Here is a 20,599-nt window from a genome sequence, read left to right as displayed (position 1 = left end):
AATTCCGTTCAAAGACTGGCAAAATTTTGAAACTTGTTGAAGCTGGATGGTAAGTGCAAGGCAGAGTCATTGTACTATTCTCTTCACTTTGATGTATGTTTGAGATTATCCATCATAAAAAACATATTTTAAAGAAAAATGAGCTTGTTCTGATTCTTTGAAAAATTTAATGAGGCAAACATGTAGCAGAAGTAATTAAGAAAAAAAAAAGGAGAGAAAAGGCATCCTGAAAATAAGATGAAAAGAGAGAAATAACTACAGGTAACAATTACATTAAAAGACTTACAGAATATTGTAAACAATTACACATTAATTCAAAACCTAGTTGATATCACTTGAATCTGCATATCAATCTTAGCATCACTAAAGATGGGATGACAGACATTATGTCTGTCAATGAGAATACAGGGCAATAGGAAGCACGATAAAAAAAAATGAACCTAAATTTAATCCTATGAAGCACGATCAAAAAAAAAAAATGAACCTAAATTTAATCCAGCATCCAGATCTAGGTCACATTTACAAGAAACACCAAGAATGGAAAAACAAATTAACAGATTCCATGATTAAAAAATCAGTTGAGTCCAGGTTATGGGACATTCTACTAGAGCCAATAACCAGAATTCTCCACCAAATCAATTTCATTTAAAAACGGAGGAAACTGTTATGACTTGAGACATAACACCCAAATACAAGGTATGAACTTTTTTTCTATATCCCTGCCTCCGTTCTCCTGGATTATTTCAAAGCAAATTCCAGACACCCTATAATTTCTTCTTAGTTATGTTTAATGTTACCCCTCCAAATAAGAATGCCTTTGAAAGTAATGACTATAATATCATTACCACACCTAAAAATTTTACAATTCCAGATTATCAGCAAGTGTCTAGTGTTCAAATGTCCCCAATTATATCATACATTTTTAAATGAATTGCTTGAATCATGATGCAAATAAGTCTCACACATTATAGCTGGTTGATATCTTTCTTATATTTCTTAATCTATGTACTCCTTATCCACCTCTTATCCCTCCTTGCATGTATTTGTTGATGAAAAGAGATAGTCTTGAAGAAGTTCAATGAATGTATTTGGAATGAATTTCCAAATGCACCCCACGGTATTAGTTTACATGTTCCTCTGTTTTCTACATTTCTGGCCAATTGGTGGGTAGCTCTATTGATAAGATTCTGATTCAATTTTTTGTCCCTTATGTCATTTATGCTCCAGAGGTGGTGTGACCAATGTGCTTTCATCAGGTTGGGATGCTAGATTGTCAGTCATTTTTTTTGTGTGAATTTATTAGTAATTGGTGGTTATTGCCTAATTACACTAACTCAAAATGGTTTACAAAATGATTTTCTATCACTCTTCTTCACTTGTTAGAAAAGCACTTTTTATAAAGAAAAGCTTTCTCTCATCTAATATTATCTTTGATCAAAAATGGTACAAGAGGGGCGCCTGGGTGGCTCAGTTGGTTAAGCGACTGCCTTCGGCTCAGGTCATGATCCTGGAGTCCCGGGATCGAGTCCCACATCGGGCTCCCTGCTCAGCAGGGGGTCTGCTTCTCCCTCTGCCCTCTTCCCTCTCGTCCTCTCTGTCTCTCATTCTCTCTCTCTCAAATAAATAAATAAAATCTTTTTTAAAAATGGTACAAGAAAAGCAGAATAAATGTTTGATTCTTCACCTTTAAGCAATTTTTTTTAAGATTTTATTTATTTATTTGAGAGAGAATGAGAGAGAGAGAGCATGAGAGGGGGGAGGGTCAGAGGGAGAAGCAGACTCCCTGCTGAGCAGGGAGCCCGATGCGGGACTCGATCCCGGGACTCCAGGATCATGACCTGAGCCGAAGGCAGTCGCTTAACCAACTGAGCCACCCAGGCGCCCTATTTAAGCAAATTTTAAATTAATGAAGTGGTTTATGAGCATCTCCAAATGTGACGAAAGAGGTGTTTTTATATCAATATGAACTTTTGGATTTAAACATATTTAATGTGCTTTGATCCATTGCAGTTATCTCTAATGGTGCTCAAATTGTCCCATCTTTCACCAGTGGAAGCTTTTTCAATTGGTTTCTGAATTCTTTTAACATGAGAACAGTAGTCTTTGAAAGATTCCTAGCCAGCTGGAATAACATAATGGTCCAATATCATTTTATACATTTCCTTCTACAGTGGAAAATCACTCCCTGATTGCTTTTAGTGAGTAATGGTATATATAAGGCTCCCATCCAGATACTGGGAATGCTCAGTGTCCTGCACTGACCATTGCTTCTAAGTCTTTTCCACAAACAGAGCTAGGAAATAAGTACATTTTTAACCATAAAAGACATCATGAGTCACATTGATACTTATTCATATTTTTTATTTTGAGTGTAGTAAACATACAGTGTTATATTAGTTTTAGATGTACAATATAGTGATTCAACAGTTCCATATTTACTCAGTGCCTATCAGTATAAGTGTACTCTTAATCCCCTTCACCTATTTCACCCATCCCCCCACCTACCTCCCCTCTGGCAACCTCCAGTTTGTTCTCTATAGTTAAGAATCTGTTTCTTGGGGGCCCCTGGGTGGCTCAGTTGGTTGAGCGTCTGCCTTCGGCTGGGGTCATGGTCCCGGGGTCCTGGGATCGAGCCTCGCGTCGGGCTCGCTGCTCAGTGGGAAGCCTGCTTCTCCCTCTCCCACTCCCCCTGCTTGTGTTCCCTCTCTCACTGTCTCTCTCTCTGTCAAATAAATAAATAAAATCTTAAAAAAAAAGAAGGTTTCTTGGTTTGTCTTTTGTTTCTTACCTTTGTTCACTTGTTTTGTTTCCTAAATTCCACACAGGAGTAAAATCGTATGGTGTCTGTCTTTCTCTGACTGACTTATTTTCCTTAGCATTATACTCTCTAGTTCCATCCATGTCATTGCAAATGGCAAGATTTCATTTTTTTTTTTATGGCTGAATGCTATTCCATTGTATATGTATACCACTTCTTCTTTATCCATTCCTCTATCCATGGACATTTGGGCTGTTTCCATAGCTTGGCTATTGTAAATAATGCTGCAATAAATATAGGAATGCATACATCCCTTTGAATTAGTGTTTTCATATTCTTTAGGTAAATACCCAGTAGGGTGATTACTGGATCATACAGTAGTTCTATTTTTAATTTTTGAGGAACCTCCGTACTGTTTTCCAGAGTGGCTGTACCAGTTTGCATTCCCACCAACAGTGCATGAGTGTTCCTTTTTCTCCACGTCCTCCACAACACTTGTTTCTTGTGTTGATTTTAGCCATTTTGACAGGTGTGCAGTGATATCTCATTATAGTTTTGATTTGCATTTCCCTACTGATAAGTGATGTTGAACATCTTTTCATGTGTCTGTTGGCCGTCTGTATGTTTTCTTTGGAGAAATGTCTGTTCATGCCTTCTGCCCATTTTTTAATTGCATTATTTGATGGGGGGGGGTTTTGGTGTGGAATTTTAGAAGTTCTTTATGTATTTTGGATACTAACCCTTTATCGAATATGTCATTTGCAAATATCTTCTCCCATTCAGTAGGTTTTCTTTTAGTTTTGTTGGTTGTTTCCTCTGCTGTGTAGAAGTTTTTTGTTTTGATGTAGTCCCAATAGTTTATTTTTGCTTTTATTTCCCATGCCTCAGGAGACATAGCTAGAAAAATGTTGAGGCTGGCTTTGTGGGCTAATACGTGATCTATTCTGGAGAATGTTCCATGTACATTTGAAAAGAATGTGTATTCTTCTGTTTTAGGATGGATTGTTCTGAATATATCTGTTAAATCCATCTGGTCCAGTGTTATTCAAAACCACTGTTTCCTGTTTGATTTTCTGTTTCTTGGGGGCGCCTGGGTGGCTCAGTCAGTTGAGCGTCTGCCTCTACTATTATTGTATTACTGTCGATTAGTTCCTTTATGTTTGTTATTAACTGTTTTATGTATTTGGGTGCTCCCATGTTGGGTGCATAAACATTTATAATTGTTATATCTTCTTGTTGGTTGTCCCCTTTATTAGTATAAAGTGTCCTTTGTCTCTTGTTAAGTCTTTTTTTTTAAAGTCTATTTTGTCCAAAGTAAGTATTGCAACCCCCGTTTTCTTCTGGAACTTTTAAAAAAAGATTTTATTTATTTACTTGAGAGAGAGAGAGGAAGAGAGAGAGAGCATAGCGTGGGGAGAGGCAGAGAGCCAATGTGGGGCTCGATCCCAGGACTCTGAGATCATGACCTGAGCTGAAGGCAGATGCTTAATTGACTGAGCCACCCAGATGCAGCCCCAGCTTTCTTTTGACATCCATTTGCATGATCGATGTTTCACCATCCCCTCACTTTCAATCTGTGGATGTCTTTTGGTCTGAAATGAGTCTCTCATAGGCAGGATATAGATGGGTCTTGTTTTTTTTCATGCATTCCATTACCTGATGTCTTTTAATGGTTTGCAAATTCTAAAATATTTATTCTCTCATCCTTTTACAGAAAAAGGACCACAGAGGATTGTTTAGAATATTTAAATCCACACATTAAATATATGGCTTCATTACTAACATTCTATATAGTACCTGACTAAATTATGCCCATTATCTATTAGAACTCAGTTATAAAGATACAGCCATAGTTTAGTTTGATTAGCATGAATTCAGCAGACTAATAATAGTTCAGAAAGCATATATTTCTATTACATATTATACATAGTCATCATGGCACTATATGTCCATGGTTCCAAATAACTCTTTTGTATTATCCATAAACAAATTCGCTTTCAAAGGTTGTTTGGCTGTAATCTGAAATATTTTACTTCATAAAACCAAATGATGGTTATTTTTAGGGGCACCTGGGTAGCTCAGTCGGTTAAGTGTCCTACTCTTTTTTTTAAAATTTTTTATTGTTATGTTAATCACAATACATTACATCATTAGTTTTAGATGTAGTGTTCCATGATTCATTGTTTGTGCATAACACCCAGTGCCCCATGCAGAATGTGCCCTCTTTAATACCCATCACCAGGCTAACCCATCTTCCCACCCCCCTCCCCTCTAGAACCCTCAGTTTGTTTTTCAGAGTCCATCGTCTCTCATGGTTCGTCTCCCCCTCTGATTCCCCCCTTCATTCTTCCCCTCCTGCTATCTTGTTCTTTTTTTTTTTCTTAACATATATTGCATTATTTGTTTCAGAGGTACAGATCTGAGATTCAACAGTCTTGCACAATTCACAGTGCTTACCAGAGCACATACCCTCCCCAGTGTCTATCACCCTGTCACCCCATCCCTCCCCCCCCACCCCCCACTCCAGCAACCCTCAGTTTGTTTCCTGAGATGAAGAATTCCTCATATAGGGGCGCCTGGGTGGCTCAGTTGGTTAAGCGACTGCCTTCGGCTCAGGTCATGATCCTGGAGTCCCGGGATCGAGTCCCACATCGGGCTCCCTGCTCAGCAGGGAGTCTGCTTCTCCCTCTGACCCTCCTCACTCTCATGCTCTCTTTCATTCTCTCTCTCTCAAATAAATAAATAAATAAATAAATAAATAAATAAATAAATAAATAAAAAGAATTCCTCATATCAGTGAGGTCATATGATACATGTCTTTTTCTTTTTGACTTATTTCGCTCAGCATAATACCCTCCAGTTCCATCCATGTCGTTGCAAATGGCAAGATCTCATTCCTTTTGATGGCTGCATAATATTCCATTGTGTATATGTATGTGTGTATATATATATATATATATATATATATATATATATATATATCACATCTTCTTTATCCATTCATCTGTCGATGGACATCTTGGCTCTTTCCACAGTTTGGCTATTGTGGACATTGCTGCCATAAACATCGGGGTGCACGTACCCTTTCGGATCTCTACTTTTGTATCTTGGGGGTAAATACCCAGTAGTGCAATTGCTGGATCATATGGTAGCTCTATTTTCAACTTTTTGAGGAACCTCCATACTGTTTTCCAGAGTGGCTGCACCAGCTTGCATTCCCACCAACAGTGTAGGAGGGTTCCCCTTTCTCCGCATCCCCGCCAACATCTGTCATTTCCTGACTTGTTAATTTTAGCCATTCTGACTGGTGTGAGGTGGTATCTCATTGAGGTTTTGATTTGGATTTCCCTGATGCCGAGCGATGTTGAGCACTTTTTCATGTGTCTGTTGGCCATTTGGATGTCTTCTTTGGAAAAATGTCTGTTCATCTCTTCTGCCCATTTCTTGATTGGATTCTTTGTTCTTTGGGTGTTGAGTTTGATAAGTTCTTTATAGATTTTGGATACTAGCCCTTTATCTGATATGTCGTTTGCAAATATCTTCTCCCGTTCTGTCGGTTGTCTTTTGGTTTTGTTGACTGTTTCCTTTGCTGTGCAAAAGCTTTTTATCTTGATGAAGTCCCAATAGTTCATTTTTGCCCTTGCTTCCCTTGCCTTTGGTGATGTTTCTAGGAAGAAGTTGCTGCGGCTGAGGTCGAAGAGGTTGCTGCCTGTGTTCTCCTCTAGGATTTTGATGGACTCCTGTCTCACATTTAGGTCCTTCAACCATTTTGAGTCTATTTTTGTGTGTGGTGTAAGGAAATGGCCCAGTTTCATTCTTCTGCATGAGGCTGTCCAATTTTCCCAACACCATTTGTTGAAGAGACTGTCTTTTTTCCATTGGACATTCTTTCCTGCTTTGTCAAAGATGAGTTGACCATAGAGTTGAGGGTCCAATTCTGGGCTCTCTATTCTGTTCCATTTATCTATGTGTCTGTTTTTGTGCCAGTACCATACTGTCTTGATGATGACAGCTTTGTAATAGAGCTGGAAGTCCGGAATTGTGATGCCATCAGCTTTGCTTTTCTTTTTCAACATCCCTCTAGCTATTCAGGGTTTTTCTGGTTCCATACAAATTTTAGGATTATTTGTTCCATTTCTTTGAAAAAAGTGGATGGTATTTTGATGGGGATTGCATTGAATGTGTAGATTGCTCTAGGTAGCATTGACATCTTCACAATATTTGTTCTTCCAATCCATGAGCATGGAATGTTTTTCCATTTCTTTGTGTCTTCCTCAATTTCTTTCATGAGTATTTTATAGTTTTCTGAGTACAGATCCTTTGCCTCTTTGGTTAGATTTATTCCTAGGTATCTTATGGTTTTGGGTGCAATTGTAAATGGGATCGACTCCTTAATTTCTCTTTCTTCTGTCTTGTTGTTGGTGTATAGGAATGCCACTGATTTCTGTGCATTGATTTTATATCCTGCCACTTTACTGAATTCCTGTATGAGTTCTAGCAGTTTTGGGGTGGAGTCTTTTGGGTTTTCCACATAAAGTATCATATCATCTGCAAAGAGTGAGAGTTTGACTTCTTCTTTGCTGATTTGGATGCCTTTTATTTCTTTTTGTTGTCTGATTGCTGTGGCTAGGACTTCTAATACTATGTTGAATAGCAGTGGTGATAGTGGACATCCCTGCCGCGTTCCTGACCTTAGGGGGAAAGCTCTCAGTTTTTCCCCATTGAGAATGATATTCGCTGTAGGTTTTTCATAGATGGCTTTTATGATATTGAGGTATGTTCCCTCTATCCCTATACTCTGAAGAGTTTTGATCAAGAAAGGATGCTATACTTTGTCAAATGCTTTTTCTGCATCTATTGAGAAGATCATATGATTCTTGTTCTTTCATTAATGTATTGTATCACGTTGATTGATTTGCGGATGTTGAACCAACCTTGCAGCCCAGGGATAAATCCCACTTGGTCATGGTGAATAATCCTTTTAATGTACTGTTGGATCCTATTGGCTAGTATTTTGGTGAGAATTTTTGCATCCATGTTCATCAGGGATATTGGTCTGTAATTCTCCTTTTTGATGGGGTCTTTGTCTGGTTTAAGTGTCCTACTCTTGATTTCAGCTCAGGTCTTGATCTCAGGGTCGTGAGTTCAAGCCCCGTATTGGGCTCCAAGCTGGGCATGGAGCCTACTTAAAAAAATAAAGAAAAATAAAAAATTAAAATTAAAAAAAGCTACTTCTGTATTTACTCCCTAAACAACATGTAACAATACTGGCTTCCCCCCATACCTGTCAACTGCAGCCAACATGGAGATGAGCCTCTCAGATTCCTCTTCAAGAAAGGACTCATTGTCCAACTGTGAGAAATGTAGTTACTTGAGTCTCCAGTTAGCTCTGCTGGGCTTCACCTCAGCCTTAGCGCCAAGGTCCTACCATTCTCAGGGCTGTCTCCAGCCTATGACTGAACAATGAGGGGGTTCAAAGGGCTAGGTGGGACTCCTCTAACAGGCAATATTTGCTCTGGAGCTCTAGGTTGGGCTAGCTGCAAGTCTGTCTGGTTGGCATCATGGTCTGAAGCTCCCTCTGCCCAATCCTCCTTCCCCCCTTTTCTTTCACAGGTGCCCAATACACCTGCACTTCTAACTCCATGTCAGTATCTGCTTCCTGGAAATTTAAGCTGTGACACCAGCAGTATATTACAAATCCTTTTGGTCTTTTCCAACCTGATACATGAAAAACAGCATTTCACATGTTTCATTTTGCATTTCTCTATTATGATTGAGGATGAACACATTTTCATGTATTTAAAAGTGAGCTGCATATCTAGGAATTGTCTCTGTCCAGTTTCTTTCAAATTGTTGGGCTTTTATATTGATTTGTAGGAGTACTTTACATATTAAGTAAACTAGCCATTGATTGCATCTGTTGCAAATTTTTCTTTGCAACTTGCCATTTGGCTTTAAGGTTTTTAAGGTTAATTGTGCATACATTAATTTTATGAACACAGTGTATCAATATATTCTCTCATGACTTCAGAATTTTATGTCATCACTAGAAAGGACTTCACTCTAAGATGATAATAAATAAATATTCTCCCACTTTTTTTCCTTCTCACACACTGATGGTTCCACTTTTACATTTAAATCATTTAAATCTTTAATCTACCTGGAATTTATTTTAGTGTAGGAAGTAAGGGAGAGTTCTAATTTTATTGTTTCCTAGAGAATGGCATGAAATATTTCCTTCTGCTGATGAGCTGGTATGCTTTTTCCTTGTGGACAATACAAATCACATAACTGACTCCATTTCCCCTTTTGCTATTGTTGTAGGAAGATGAGAGACAAATTCACAATTAAGCACAGAAGTGAATTTCATACCTACATCCCAATTTTCCCTGATGTTAATCTTCTATTTGTTTGTATTTTTTGTAATCCTACCTTTATTTTTCAATTTTATGAGATATATTCTTATCAGGTTCCAAATATCCAGTAGAAAATAAAGTAGGCAGTAAATGAATGCATAAGTTCTAACTCATCTGGGCCTCAGTCATTTCTTACTCTTCCTTCCTTGTGGGTGGGTTGGCTGGGAGGGAAAGAAAATACAAATGGAGATGAGAGACATGGTCTATCTCATGTCTCCCAGAAGCACCAGCATGAAAATGCCCACCCATAAGCCAGGTAAGAGGTCACCAGTGGAAGCTTGGGAGGCCCACATAGAGCCCCAACACATGTATTGGTGATTGACAGGGTTGTATATAGCTGACATGATTGGGGCTGGCAAACTTCTATTAAAGGCCAGATAGTTAATACCTTAGGATTTTCAGGCTACACGGTCTCTGTGGCAAATAACTACTCTTCCAGTAATAAGCATGATAGCATCTACAGACAATAAATAAGCAAATGAGTATAGCTGTGTTCCAATAAAACTTTATTTTTCGACACTGAAATCTGAATTTTATGTACTTTACAAACATCACAAAATATTATTCCTTTTACTTTTTTCAAGCATTTAAAACAGTGAAAACAGTATTCTTAGATTGCAGGCTGTAGGAAAAGGATCAGCAAACTCTTGATGCAGAGCTTAGATGAGGAAGTTTGTTATGGGGAATATGTGTATAATTGTCACTTAATACTTGATTGCCAATGCAGTGACCTCCTTCAGATCAATTTCTACTTTCTTTTTTTTTTTAAGATTTTATTTATTTATTTCAGAGAGAGAGAATGAGAGAGAGCACATGAGAGGGCGGAGGGGCAGAGAGAGAAGCAGACTCCCTGCTGAGCAGGGAGCCCGATGCGGGACTCGATCCTGGGACTCCAGGATCATGACCTGAGCCGAAGGCAGTCGCTTAACCAACTGAGCCACCCAGGCGCCCTAATTTCTACTTTCTACAAGGAAATAATCATGGTGGTACACAAAAATCTGAAAACAAAGACTATTTATTATCCCATCCTGGATTATACCAATGAAAAAAACTAGGACACATCCAAACATCCAATAACATAGGAGTGGCTCAAAAATCTGAGGCCATCCAAAACATGGAATGCTATGCAGCCAGGTCAACAATTATTGTGTGGTTCAGAAAGAGAGAAAGCAAATGCAGCCAAATATTAACATTTGTCCAGTCTAAATGCAGGCTCTATGGGTGTTCACTGCCAACTTTTCTATAGGTTTAAAATGTAAAAATAAAGTTGGGTATATGTTTTTTTTAGAGTGAAAAATGGGGGCACCTGGGTGGTTCAGTGTCTGCCTAGGGCTCAGGTCATGATCCCAAGATCATGACTCCCAGGTCATGACCCCAAGTCAGGCTCCTGGCTCAGCCAGGAGTCTGCTTCTCCCTCTGTCCGTCCCCCTGCTGGTGCTCTCTCTCAAATAAATAAATAGAATCTTTAAAAAAAAAAAAAAGTAAAAAATGTTTTTGTGAAATATAAGTTAATAGACTTGAACGGACCCATCTCCATCTCATTAGAACTCTGTGTTCTTTTGTGTTAAATAAAGATAATAAACATAACACCATTTTTTTTTTCACAGGAAAATGGTATAGATTAACTCAATAATAGTTGTCTAACTACCTGGTGTCTGTTTCAGTCACACCAAATGTAATTTTAACTATATGAAACATAAGAAGATTTACAAAAAATATTTTTAAAAATCGTGTTTCCTTTACAATCATCTTGTTCTAAGGGCAAAGAAAAGCTCGACTTGCTTAGGTTTTGAGCATTTGAAAGAAAAACTTGCTTTTACATACGAAACACACCAAGTAGTTGAGAAGACTTCACTGGTAGGAGTGGGGGCTCTAGGCCCTATAAGCGGAACAGCATTTGAGGGATCTGGTATCTGGGTTCTCCCTTCAGACTCAGCCTGGGCTTCCTGGGTTTGATGCTATTATTTGTAAATCTAACATGGGAAAATAAATTCATTAATTTGAATGCATACAAATAAATAAAAAGTTTACACATTTAAATAAAGACAGAGGAACTATTTCTAACTACAGAATAGCCGATCTTGAGCCGAGGACTTCAGCAACCCTCCACTTGACGCCTCTCTTAAACGAGGTAATAGACATAGTGCGTTGTCAGTATCTGCTTGGATCCCAGTTAGGGATTGCAGGTTGCAAAACTGGAGTTATCAAAGATGAATTTCAGAAAATCTGTCTCCGTTTAAGTTTTTCTTTTAATGCTCACATTCATTACCATTACCGGCAGTCAAACCCAAATCTCCGGTGTGAAAAATCAAAATCCACGGCGATAGTTCCCAGGGAGGAACTCTTCCTTTTACAAACCAGAACCATAATCAGTTCTTGCCCGTCTCCTTCCGAAGCTCTACCTCCACCTGTGCGCCCCGCCTCCCCCAGAACCCGCCAAATCCCAGGAAAGCCCGCCCCCGCGAGCCACGCACAGTCCCCACAGGCTCCGCGCGCCTCCCGGTTCCCACGCTCTGCGGTCGTGCGTACTCTCTCCGGATTCCCTGAAGCCCCGCCCTTCTCTCCTCCGCTTCTCCCGCTTTCAGCCACTTAGAACCGCCTTCCCCACCTGGCTATTTGGTTGGCCAGCGCCCTTGTCGTACGTCATTCACCCGCGCCACCCGGAAGCCACGGTTTATAGCAACCGTTCTTATTGCCGGTGGCTCTAAGGTGAGGGCCGCGTTTGGGTGTCCCTGGGTGGCCGAGTCCCAGAGTTGGGAGGGGCAGAAGGCAGAACCCCCGGCAGGAGCCGGACGAGCCCACTCCTGCTGTTGAGAGGGTGCAGATGTACTGTGCCGGAGGCCAAACTGAGTGGTCAACGTGGTCTACCCCCTCCCCATTCCTCAGGAACACATCATGGCGACGCCCCCTAAACGGCGGGCCCTGGAATCCACAGGGGAGAAAGTGCTGCGCTATGAGGCCTTCATCTGTGACGTGCTACAGCGGGACCTGCGGTGAGTGACAGCGTGGAGGGCCGGGCGTGTGGAACGTTCCACGTGGGGGGGGGCGGGGCGTTCGAAGTCAGGGCCTAGCCTTCTGATTGGTGGGGGAGGCGTCCGGAGCCCGGCCCCGTACGCCGATCCAGCGAGAAGGAGGGGCGACACCCGGGGTGCGACTTGGGCTGGGATGTGGCGGTCTTAGTGGAGGGTGTGTCCGCGCATGTGCGGCCTCCCTCTCACCGGTTGAGCTAGAGTCCAAAGCGGGAGTTCTCGGGTTCGAATCCTTGGCTTGGCCATTTCGCCATCCGTGTGAAGACGTTGTACCCTCCCTCGCCTTTTTGTGCCTCGGTTTTCTTATCTGTGAAATGGGAAAATTGATGGAACCTTCCTGATGGGGTGGTTTTGAGTTTTTTAATGTGTTCAGTCCTTGTAAAGGATTTAACATAGATACTACGGGCTCAATGAGTATGACAAATTATTATTACTGTCATTAATCTGAGCAGGAAGTAGCGTGTTCAGAAGTAGGATAATGAACATTCTAAAGGGATGGAAGATTTTTCTAGGGTGAGAAAGGGACACTTTTTTTTTTTGAGAATGGGATATTCTGATTGGAGGGAGGCATTGGGAGTAGAGTGTGATAATAGTACTAATAAATTATAGCTAATGCATATATAGAGCTTACTATTTGGTTAGGCACTATTATAAGTACTTTGTAGTAAACACTCATTTAATTCTCCTAATGACTCCGTGAGGTAATATTTGTCATCCCTTTTTTATAGATAGGGAAATTGAATCTTAAAGACTTTACTTACTTGCCAAAGTCACACAACTAGTAAAAAAGGAGAGCCTGGGTTCAAACCCAAGCAGTCTGACTCACAATTCAAATCTTAACTTCTGCACTAAAATGCTTCTTTAGGGCACGGCAACATGAGGGTCTCAGTCATAATATGAGGTATTCTGAGAGGGCCAGGGCTTCCTGTTGGTCACCATTGTCCTCTTGTCCCATCAGAAAAGTGCTGGACCATCGTGACAAGGTATATGAGCAGCTGGCCAAATACCTTCAACTGAGAAATGTCATTGAGCGACTTCAGGTAAAAACACCAAGGTTAGGTACCATTTTGGTGTGTGTGGGCAAGGGAGGGGGATGGGAGGAGAGATCCCAGACCAAAACCTGTCAGCTGACCTGAAAGTTGACCACTGACCCCTCCCTTTTTTTCCCTGGCCCCGCAGGAAGCTAAGCCCTCGGAGTTATATATGCAGGTGGATTTGGGCTGTAACTTCTTCGTTGACACAGTTGTGTGAGTGTCTACCTGCCCCTCTGAGCCCACAGGGCTCAGCTTCCCCCTTCCTTCATTCAACAAATATTTTTTTGAGTATTTGCTATGGTCCAGACGCTGTGCTAGGTGCTGGGGATATGACAGTGAATCGAATAGGACAAAATCCCTGCCCTCCCAGGGGAAGGTGGGAGGAGTGGACTAAAAAAAAAAAAAATCTTCATTGAACTGTATAGTATGCTAAACAGTGATAATAAGGACTTCCCCCACTTCCTCTAACCATTGTTTCCTCAGCCCAGACACTTCAAGAATCTACGTGGCCCTTGGATATGGTTTTTTCCTGGAGTTGACACTGGCAGAAGCTCTCAAGTTCATTGATCGTAAGAGCAATCTCCTCACAGAGTAAGTCCATTCTATGAGGATAGTGTCTAAAATGCCACCATTTGCAACACCCTTCTCCCTTTCCCCATGGCTCCCTGGGGTGAGACTTCAGGGTCCATTTCTCTCCTCCTCAGGGCGAGGGCTGAGGAAAGTGGAGACGCAAAGCTTAGCCCCAAGTGTAGCACATAGTAACCACTCAGTAAATGGTCTTTGTATTGTTCATTCACACACATTTGTTGGCTGTCTGTTCTATGGCAGGATCTGTACTTAGCAGTGGGGAGGCAGCAGTGAACAAGACAGAAGAGTTCCTTGAAGGCCTAATTTTGACCAGTTCCAGGAGGTTTCGGCCTATAAATCAGTAACAGTAAAACAAGTTACCTCTGAATTCACCCCCTATAATTTTCCTGCTTGTTCACTGTACTCTTACCATACTGACCTTCCCGGGCTTCTTGAAACACGCTCAGAATGATCCCACCTTAGGGTGACTGCCATGGCTGTGCTCTCTGCCTATAACACGCTTTTCCTAGGTACATACATGGCTTCCTTTCTCCTAACTCAGTTTGAGTCTTTCTTAAATGTCACCTCCAAAACGAGGCCTTCTGTAACCTAACTTTAAAATTGCAACCTCTGGGGGTGACTGGGTAGCTCAGTCAGTTGAGCATCCGACTCTTGGTTTCAGCTCAGGTCATGATCTCGGGATCATGGGATAGAGCCCCACATCAAGCTCTGCGCTCAGCGGGGAGTCTGCTTGGAGAGTCCCTTTCCCTCCCCTTCTGCCCCTCCCCATTCTCTCTCTCTCTCTCTAAATGGGTAAAATCTTTTTTTTTTTTTTTTTTTGAAACAAGAGAAATTTATTCTCTCAGGGTTTTGGAGTCCAGAAGTCCAAAATGGAGTCAGCAGGGCCCTGCTCTAAGGGAGGAGACTTCCTTGCCTTGTCCTAACTTCTCATGGTTACAGGCAATCCTTGGCGTTCCTTGGCTTCTATCTGCATCATTCCGATCTCTGCCTCACATGGCCTTCTCCCCTGCGTGTTTCTATGCCTCTTCTCATAAGGATACCAGTCATATTGGATGGAGGGCCCACCCGACTCCAGTGTGACCTCATCTTAAATTACATCTGCAACAACCCTATTTCCAGATAAGGTCACTTTCTGAGGATCTGGGGGGACATGAGTTTTGGGGGGGAATGCTATCTAGCCCTGTACAGAGGGGGAGCAGCATGGGCAAAGAAAGAGGAAGCCAGGCCAAAGAAGGTGGCCAGAGGAGCCCTTGAGACTGGAGGAAAAGTTCTGTGGGACCCCAAGAGCTCTGAAAGCCCAGGGGCTTAGCCTAAGCAGGGCACTGAGGGCTGTCATCGTATGTGTGGTCTAGAGAGACCCTTGGTCCCCTCATGGAATACAGTTTGGAGAGATCGGAGGTGGGCCGTGTGAGGTTGTGATTTATAATAAGAAATATACACGTGGTCTTGGTCCTGTTTCTGGCACAGAGCTCCCCAAACCCTTGGAAATTCCTCTTCCATCTGGCTGCTCCTGAGTTCTTTCAAATGGGTAAAATCTTTAAAAAAAAAAATTGCAACCCCTGGCACTCCTCATTCCCCTCCCTTGTTCTACTTATGACCTCTTAATGTTTACTGTGTGATTTACTTCTTTCTAAAATTCATTGCCTTCGCCCATTAGGATATAAGCTTTACAAAGGGAGATATAATAGTACATAGCATACAATAGGTACTCTGTGTTTGTTGAATGAATTTAAAAGGGTGCGCTGGAACCAGATTGAAGGGGGGATTGAAGCAGTTCTCTGGTGGTGGAGGGGAAGGTAATGTGGGGAGAAAGTATGGGCTACAGTTGAGTTTAAGGTTTTGTGCAGGGAAGGGAAATTGGGAGTGTGGATGAGAGGTTTGAAATGTAGGGAAGGCCTTCCAGGGGAAATGACATTTGAGTCTCTTGGTTGAGTGAACAAGCCATGGGGCTATCTGGGGAGAGCATTCTTGGCAAGGGGACCACATGTGACTGCCACGTTAGCAGAATTGCCAAGAGAGGCAAACATGCCAAGAGAGGGGACACCAAGCAATACACTTAGATAATACCATCTCACAAGAATGAATACCACTGATCTAAAATGCCTTCTGGGTTATATTTATTCCTACATTCATTTCTGCCAGAGTTGGCTCTCTCGTGGTTTTAGTAATTCTTCTCTTTTCAAACCACTCCAAGGTTTCAGTGTTAGTAGACCCAAAAGAGCCTCAGATCTGCTGAGATTTCTAAATCTTAGTGATCAGACCAATTGGTGAAGGGGTCGAGGGGCCTGCTTTCATGGGCCAACACAGTTCTGAACTAGTGGTCATTTAGACCACATCCATTTTTTTTTTTTTAAGATTTTATTTATTTATTTGACAGAGAACGAGAGAGGGAACACAGCAGGGGGAGCGGGAGAGGGAGAAGCAGGCTTCCTGCCGAGCAGGGAGCCCGATGCAGGGCTCGATCCCAGGACCCTGGGATCATGACCCAAGCCGAAGGCAGACGCTTAACCGATTGAGCCACCCAGGCGCCCCACATCCATTTTTTATAACAAAACTTTCCTGGTTATGTCACAGGATTCCTGAGCCTTTCAGATAGAAATTTTAATTTTTTGAGACTTGATGTCTTTCCCAAAAATATATTTAAATTATCAGTGCCTCCCTCCTTGTCTGATCTTTTTGATATATTTATCTGGTTTATTAGTGTAATGAGAAATGTGATTGAGTCTCTTGTTATTTTATTATAATTAGGAGCGCTTCCTAGAAGTGTAATCTTTCTAGGAGATGAAGATTTGAGTCTGGGTAGTTCACTCTCCTCTTTAAAATACTTTGTTCCTTGGGACACACTTCGAACTAACTTTCTTTCAGGTTATTTTATGCACCCAAAAGGACTGTCGGTCCTTCTTATTTTTAGCATATTTCTTTGGGGAGTGGGAGGATCAGATCTGTGTGTATATTCTTTCCTGATTACACAGAAAGGAATACACGTCCAGAGACATGTAACTATAGAAGAGACAGAATAGGGGCACCTGGCTGACTCAGTGTGTGGAGCGCGTGACTCTTGATCTCAGGGTTGTGGGTTCAAGCCCCACCCTGGGTGTGGAGACTGCTTCAAAATAAAATCTTTTTAAAAAAAGAGAGAAGAGACAGAGTAACCATTTGACTATTAACACTGCCTTATATATTGCAACAGTAGCAAAAAATTAAACATCTCTCATTTGTGTTACAACTAGCATTTGGTAGACTTTGTATTTTTCTCCTTTTTTTAAAAGTGTTGCAACTCATAGCCTTTCCTAGACTACGCTTGTACCATTAACTAATTTTGTTCTCTTTACTGATGTTCAGATTGCCCTTAGAAGCTGATCGGGTTCATTACTCTGTTCTTTGAGTACTACCCCAGATATTCTTGAAAGCATTCTTGCTCTCGGCAACAATACCATGTTTCATTGATTTCTTGTCTTTAAACATACACTCAACCGTCTCCTGAGGACTTCAGGTACCTTTGAATGGAGTGGTCATTCAGTCATTCATTCAACATACATTGGCGCCTACTATGTGCCACACACAGTTTGCATCCTGGGGATACAGCAGGGAACAAAGCAGACTGGTCTCTGTCCTCTGCCCTTACATCGCTTACATTCTAGTCAGGGAAGCCAGACGATAAAAAATAAGTAAGTGATGTAGTATGTCCCAGGTTGGCAATGCTACAGAGAACAGCAGGGGACGGAGAGAAAAAACATTGCTTGGGAAAAATTTTTTTGTAACTTTGTATGATGACAAATGCTAATTAGTCTTACTGTGATGATCATTTCACAATGTATACAAATATCGAATCATTATGTTGTACCCCTGAAACTAATGTTACATGTCAATTATACTTTAATAATTAAAAAAAGGATGGGTGCCTGGGTCGCTCAGTCAGTTAAGCCACCAGACTCTTGATTTTGGCTCAGGTCATGATCTCAGGGTCCTGAGACTGAGCCCTGTGTGAGGGTTTGTGCTCAGTGGGGAGTCTGCTTGAGGTTTCTCTTTCTCCCTCTCCCTTTGCCCCTCCTCTACTCTCTCTCTCAAATAAATAAATCTTAAAAAAATAAAAAAAAAAGAAATGAAACATTGCCTAGGATGGAGCAGTTGCAATTTTAAATAGAATGCTTGATTGGATGTGGGGTGTGAGAGTTTTGGGTTGAACAACTAGAAGGATGGAGCTGCCATTATCTGAGAGGGAGAAGATGGAGAAGGAGCAGATTTGGAGAGGAAGATGCAGGAGTTCAGCCTAGGACCTGTTCAGTATAAGGTGCTTATTAAACACTGAAGTGGAGTTTTGGAAGGTGTAGTTAAAACTCCCAAGGCTGGAGTTCAGGAGAGGGGTCTGGACTGAAAATATAAATCTGGGAGATGCTGATATATAAACGGGTTTACAGTGCTGTATTTTTTTTTTTTCCAATTTAACATTCTGTATTGTTACCTTCTACTTTCCTTACCGTATCTAGTTTGCCTAACATTGATTTCTACTTTGATAGAAGTTCAGCACAATAAAATCCACCTTTCTTATCATAGTATCAAGACCCTGAGTGATCCAGCCCCTTCCTACATCTCGGACCTTCTCTTGTACCACTTTCCTTCCACCATTCACTTAATTCCTAACCCTCTGACTTCCTGACTGCTCTTCCAAAGCTCTTTCCCGCCTCTTGGCCTTTTTGGGGAAAAGACCTTCTCTTACTATTTAACTCTTACTCATTCTTTATTCTTCAGAAGGGCCTTCTTCGGTCCTTTGTATCAATTAGGATTCTTTTGGGTGAGACTGATCCCAATCGGCCCAGAAGATATAAGGAACTGACTGGTTTATGTAACTCAACAGTCAAGGGCCAGAGTGGTTTCAGGCAACTCCAGCTTCCCAGTTGCTTAGGCCTTGGCATCTTCCTTGAGTCCTCTCTCTCATACCTGACATCCAACCGTTTGGTAAATCCTGTTGATTCTGCCTTCAAAATATATTCCAAATCCAGTCACTAATCATCACCTCAGCTGCTGACACTGGTCTGAGTCTCTGTCTCTCACCTGGGCTATTACAGTAGCCTTCTCACTGGACTTCCTGCTTCCACACTAGCTCTCCTTATCCCCAGTCCTCCACACCGCAGCCAGATGGATCTGCTTAAACCCGAGTCGGTGGGGCGCCTGGGTGGCTCAGTCGGTTAAGCATCTGACTTCAGCTCAGGTCATGATCTCAGTGTCCTGGGATCGAGCCCTGCATCGGGCTCCCTGCTCAGCAGGGAGTCTGCTTCCTCCTCTCCCTCTGCCCCTCCCCCTGCTCATGCTCACTCACTCTCTCTCGCTCTCTCTCTCAAATAAATAAATAAAATCTTAAAAAAAAACCCTTGTCAGTGCACATCCCTTCTCTGATCACATGCCTCCCTTGGCTCCCATTTCACTTAGAGTAAAAGTCAGAGCCTTGTGGGTTTCACACGATCTGCCTCCCCAGCTTACCTCTCTGACCTCACCTCCCACAGTTCCCCCTTCACTTAGTCTTCTTCAGCCACACCAGCCTCTTTGCTGTGCTTCAGACACACCAGGTACACTCCCACCTCAGCATCTTGGCATGTGCTGGCCCTTGTGTCTGGAACATTCGTCTTCCATCTATCCACATGATCCACTTCTTTAAGTCTTTACTCAAACGCTTCTCGTGCAGCCATTTGTAAGTACTCTCATTAGAACTGTAGCCCCTGCTCCTGCACTCCTTATCCTCTCTCATCATTTAACTTTTTCATTTTACTTATAGCCATCTGACATACTTTAGATGTTATTCCATAATTTGTCCCTCTTAATGAGAACTCGAGCTCCACAAGGCTGAGATTTTTGTTTGTTGTGTTTGCTGTTCTCTCCCCAGTAGCTAAAATTGCCTGGCATAGAGTAGGGATTCAATCAGCATCTCTGAATCAGTGCAGTCCAGATGGTGGCCAGGCATCTGTGCACAGGAGTGGTCGGGCAGTAGCATGACCTACCGCCTGCCACGTGGAAGTCCTCCAGGACGCAGGTAGTTCTGGAAGTGATGCGGAAGCATCATCCTCATGAGCATAAGTGGGGCCCACTTCGCCCTTTCTTGTTTCTTTTCTCCAGGCTCAGCGACAGCCTCACCAAGGACTCCATGAATATCAAGGCCCATATCCACATGTTGCTAGAGGTGAGAGCAGCTCACCCCACTCCCACTCCATCTCCAGACGTGTTCAGGGTGGTGTGACCTGAGGAAGGGAGAGAGCCAGGGATGGGAAGGACCATCTTTCTCTCTAAGCTGGAGCCAAGCTGGAGCCAGGCTGGCTCTGAGGGAGGGGAGGTCACAGCAAGCCTGGGTGGAGGCCTGGACCCAGTCTCTGCTCAGTCTCTTCTGTCCTCTTTTTCAGGGGCTTAGAGAACTACAAGGCCTGCAGAATTTCCCGGAAACACCTCACCATTGACTTCTTCCCCACCTCCTCAGACATTAAAGAGCCTGAATGCCTTTGAGTCACATGGCCCTTCTTTCCCCACCTAAACCCCTGCTGTTTGCTAAGGTGCCTTGTTTCTAAAGCACAAAGTTACCAGGAGCCCCAGAGATCCAGTCTCTGTGTGGAACCTATAAAGCACCCCTGAAGTCCCGCCTCCAGCCTGTTGCCTGGCAGCATTTGCCACTTGACTTTCCGCTTTGCCCTCTTTTCTGTCGCCTTGGCAACCTGGACCTCCCACCTGACCCTTCTCTTTTTTTCTGTTTATTTTCCTGGACATAACTCTGACTTATCATAGAGAATGGGC

The 20,599-nt window shown here is 42.3% G+C and overlaps 1 protein-coding gene across 2 annotated transcripts; it reads left to right on the top strand.

Annotated features, from left to right (window-relative positions):
* The first annotated feature begins 11,777 nt into the window (after positions 1-11,777).
* UXT (ubiquitously expressed prefoldin like chaperone) lies at positions 11,778-20,314 on the top strand. 2 transcript variants are annotated; one of them, XM_035003891.1, is made up of 7 exons: positions 11,778-11,883; positions 12,061-12,167; positions 13,162-13,243; positions 13,383-13,450; positions 13,721-13,828; positions 19,934-19,997; positions 20,215-20,314. In XM_035003891.1, the coding sequence occupies exons 2-7, from the start codon at positions 12,070-12,072 to the stop codon at positions 20,266-20,268; spliced, it is 474 nt and encodes a 157-aa protein (XP_034859782.1). In that variant the 5' UTR covers positions 11,778-11,883; positions 12,061-12,069; the 3' UTR covers positions 20,269-20,314. The 2 variants fall into 2 exon arrangements, with proteins under 2 accessions (XP_034859782.1, XP_034859775.1); XM_035003884.1 differs by lacking the exons at positions 11,778-11,883; positions 12,061-12,167 and adding an exon at positions 12,502-12,716.
* The last annotated feature ends 285 nt before the right edge of the window (positions 20,315-20,599 follow it).

Source organism: Mirounga leonina, unplaced genomic scaffold (genome assembly GCF_011800145.1).
Source record: "Mirounga leonina isolate KUSES-001 unplaced genomic scaffold, KU_Mleo_1.0 Mir_101609, whole genome shotgun sequence".
In the NCBI taxonomy this organism is placed as follows: domain Eukaryota; kingdom Metazoa; phylum Chordata; class Mammalia; order Carnivora; family Phocidae; genus Mirounga; species Mirounga leonina.
Note: the sequence above shows the minus strand (reverse complement) of the source record. Positions and strands in the feature narration are given on the sequence as shown.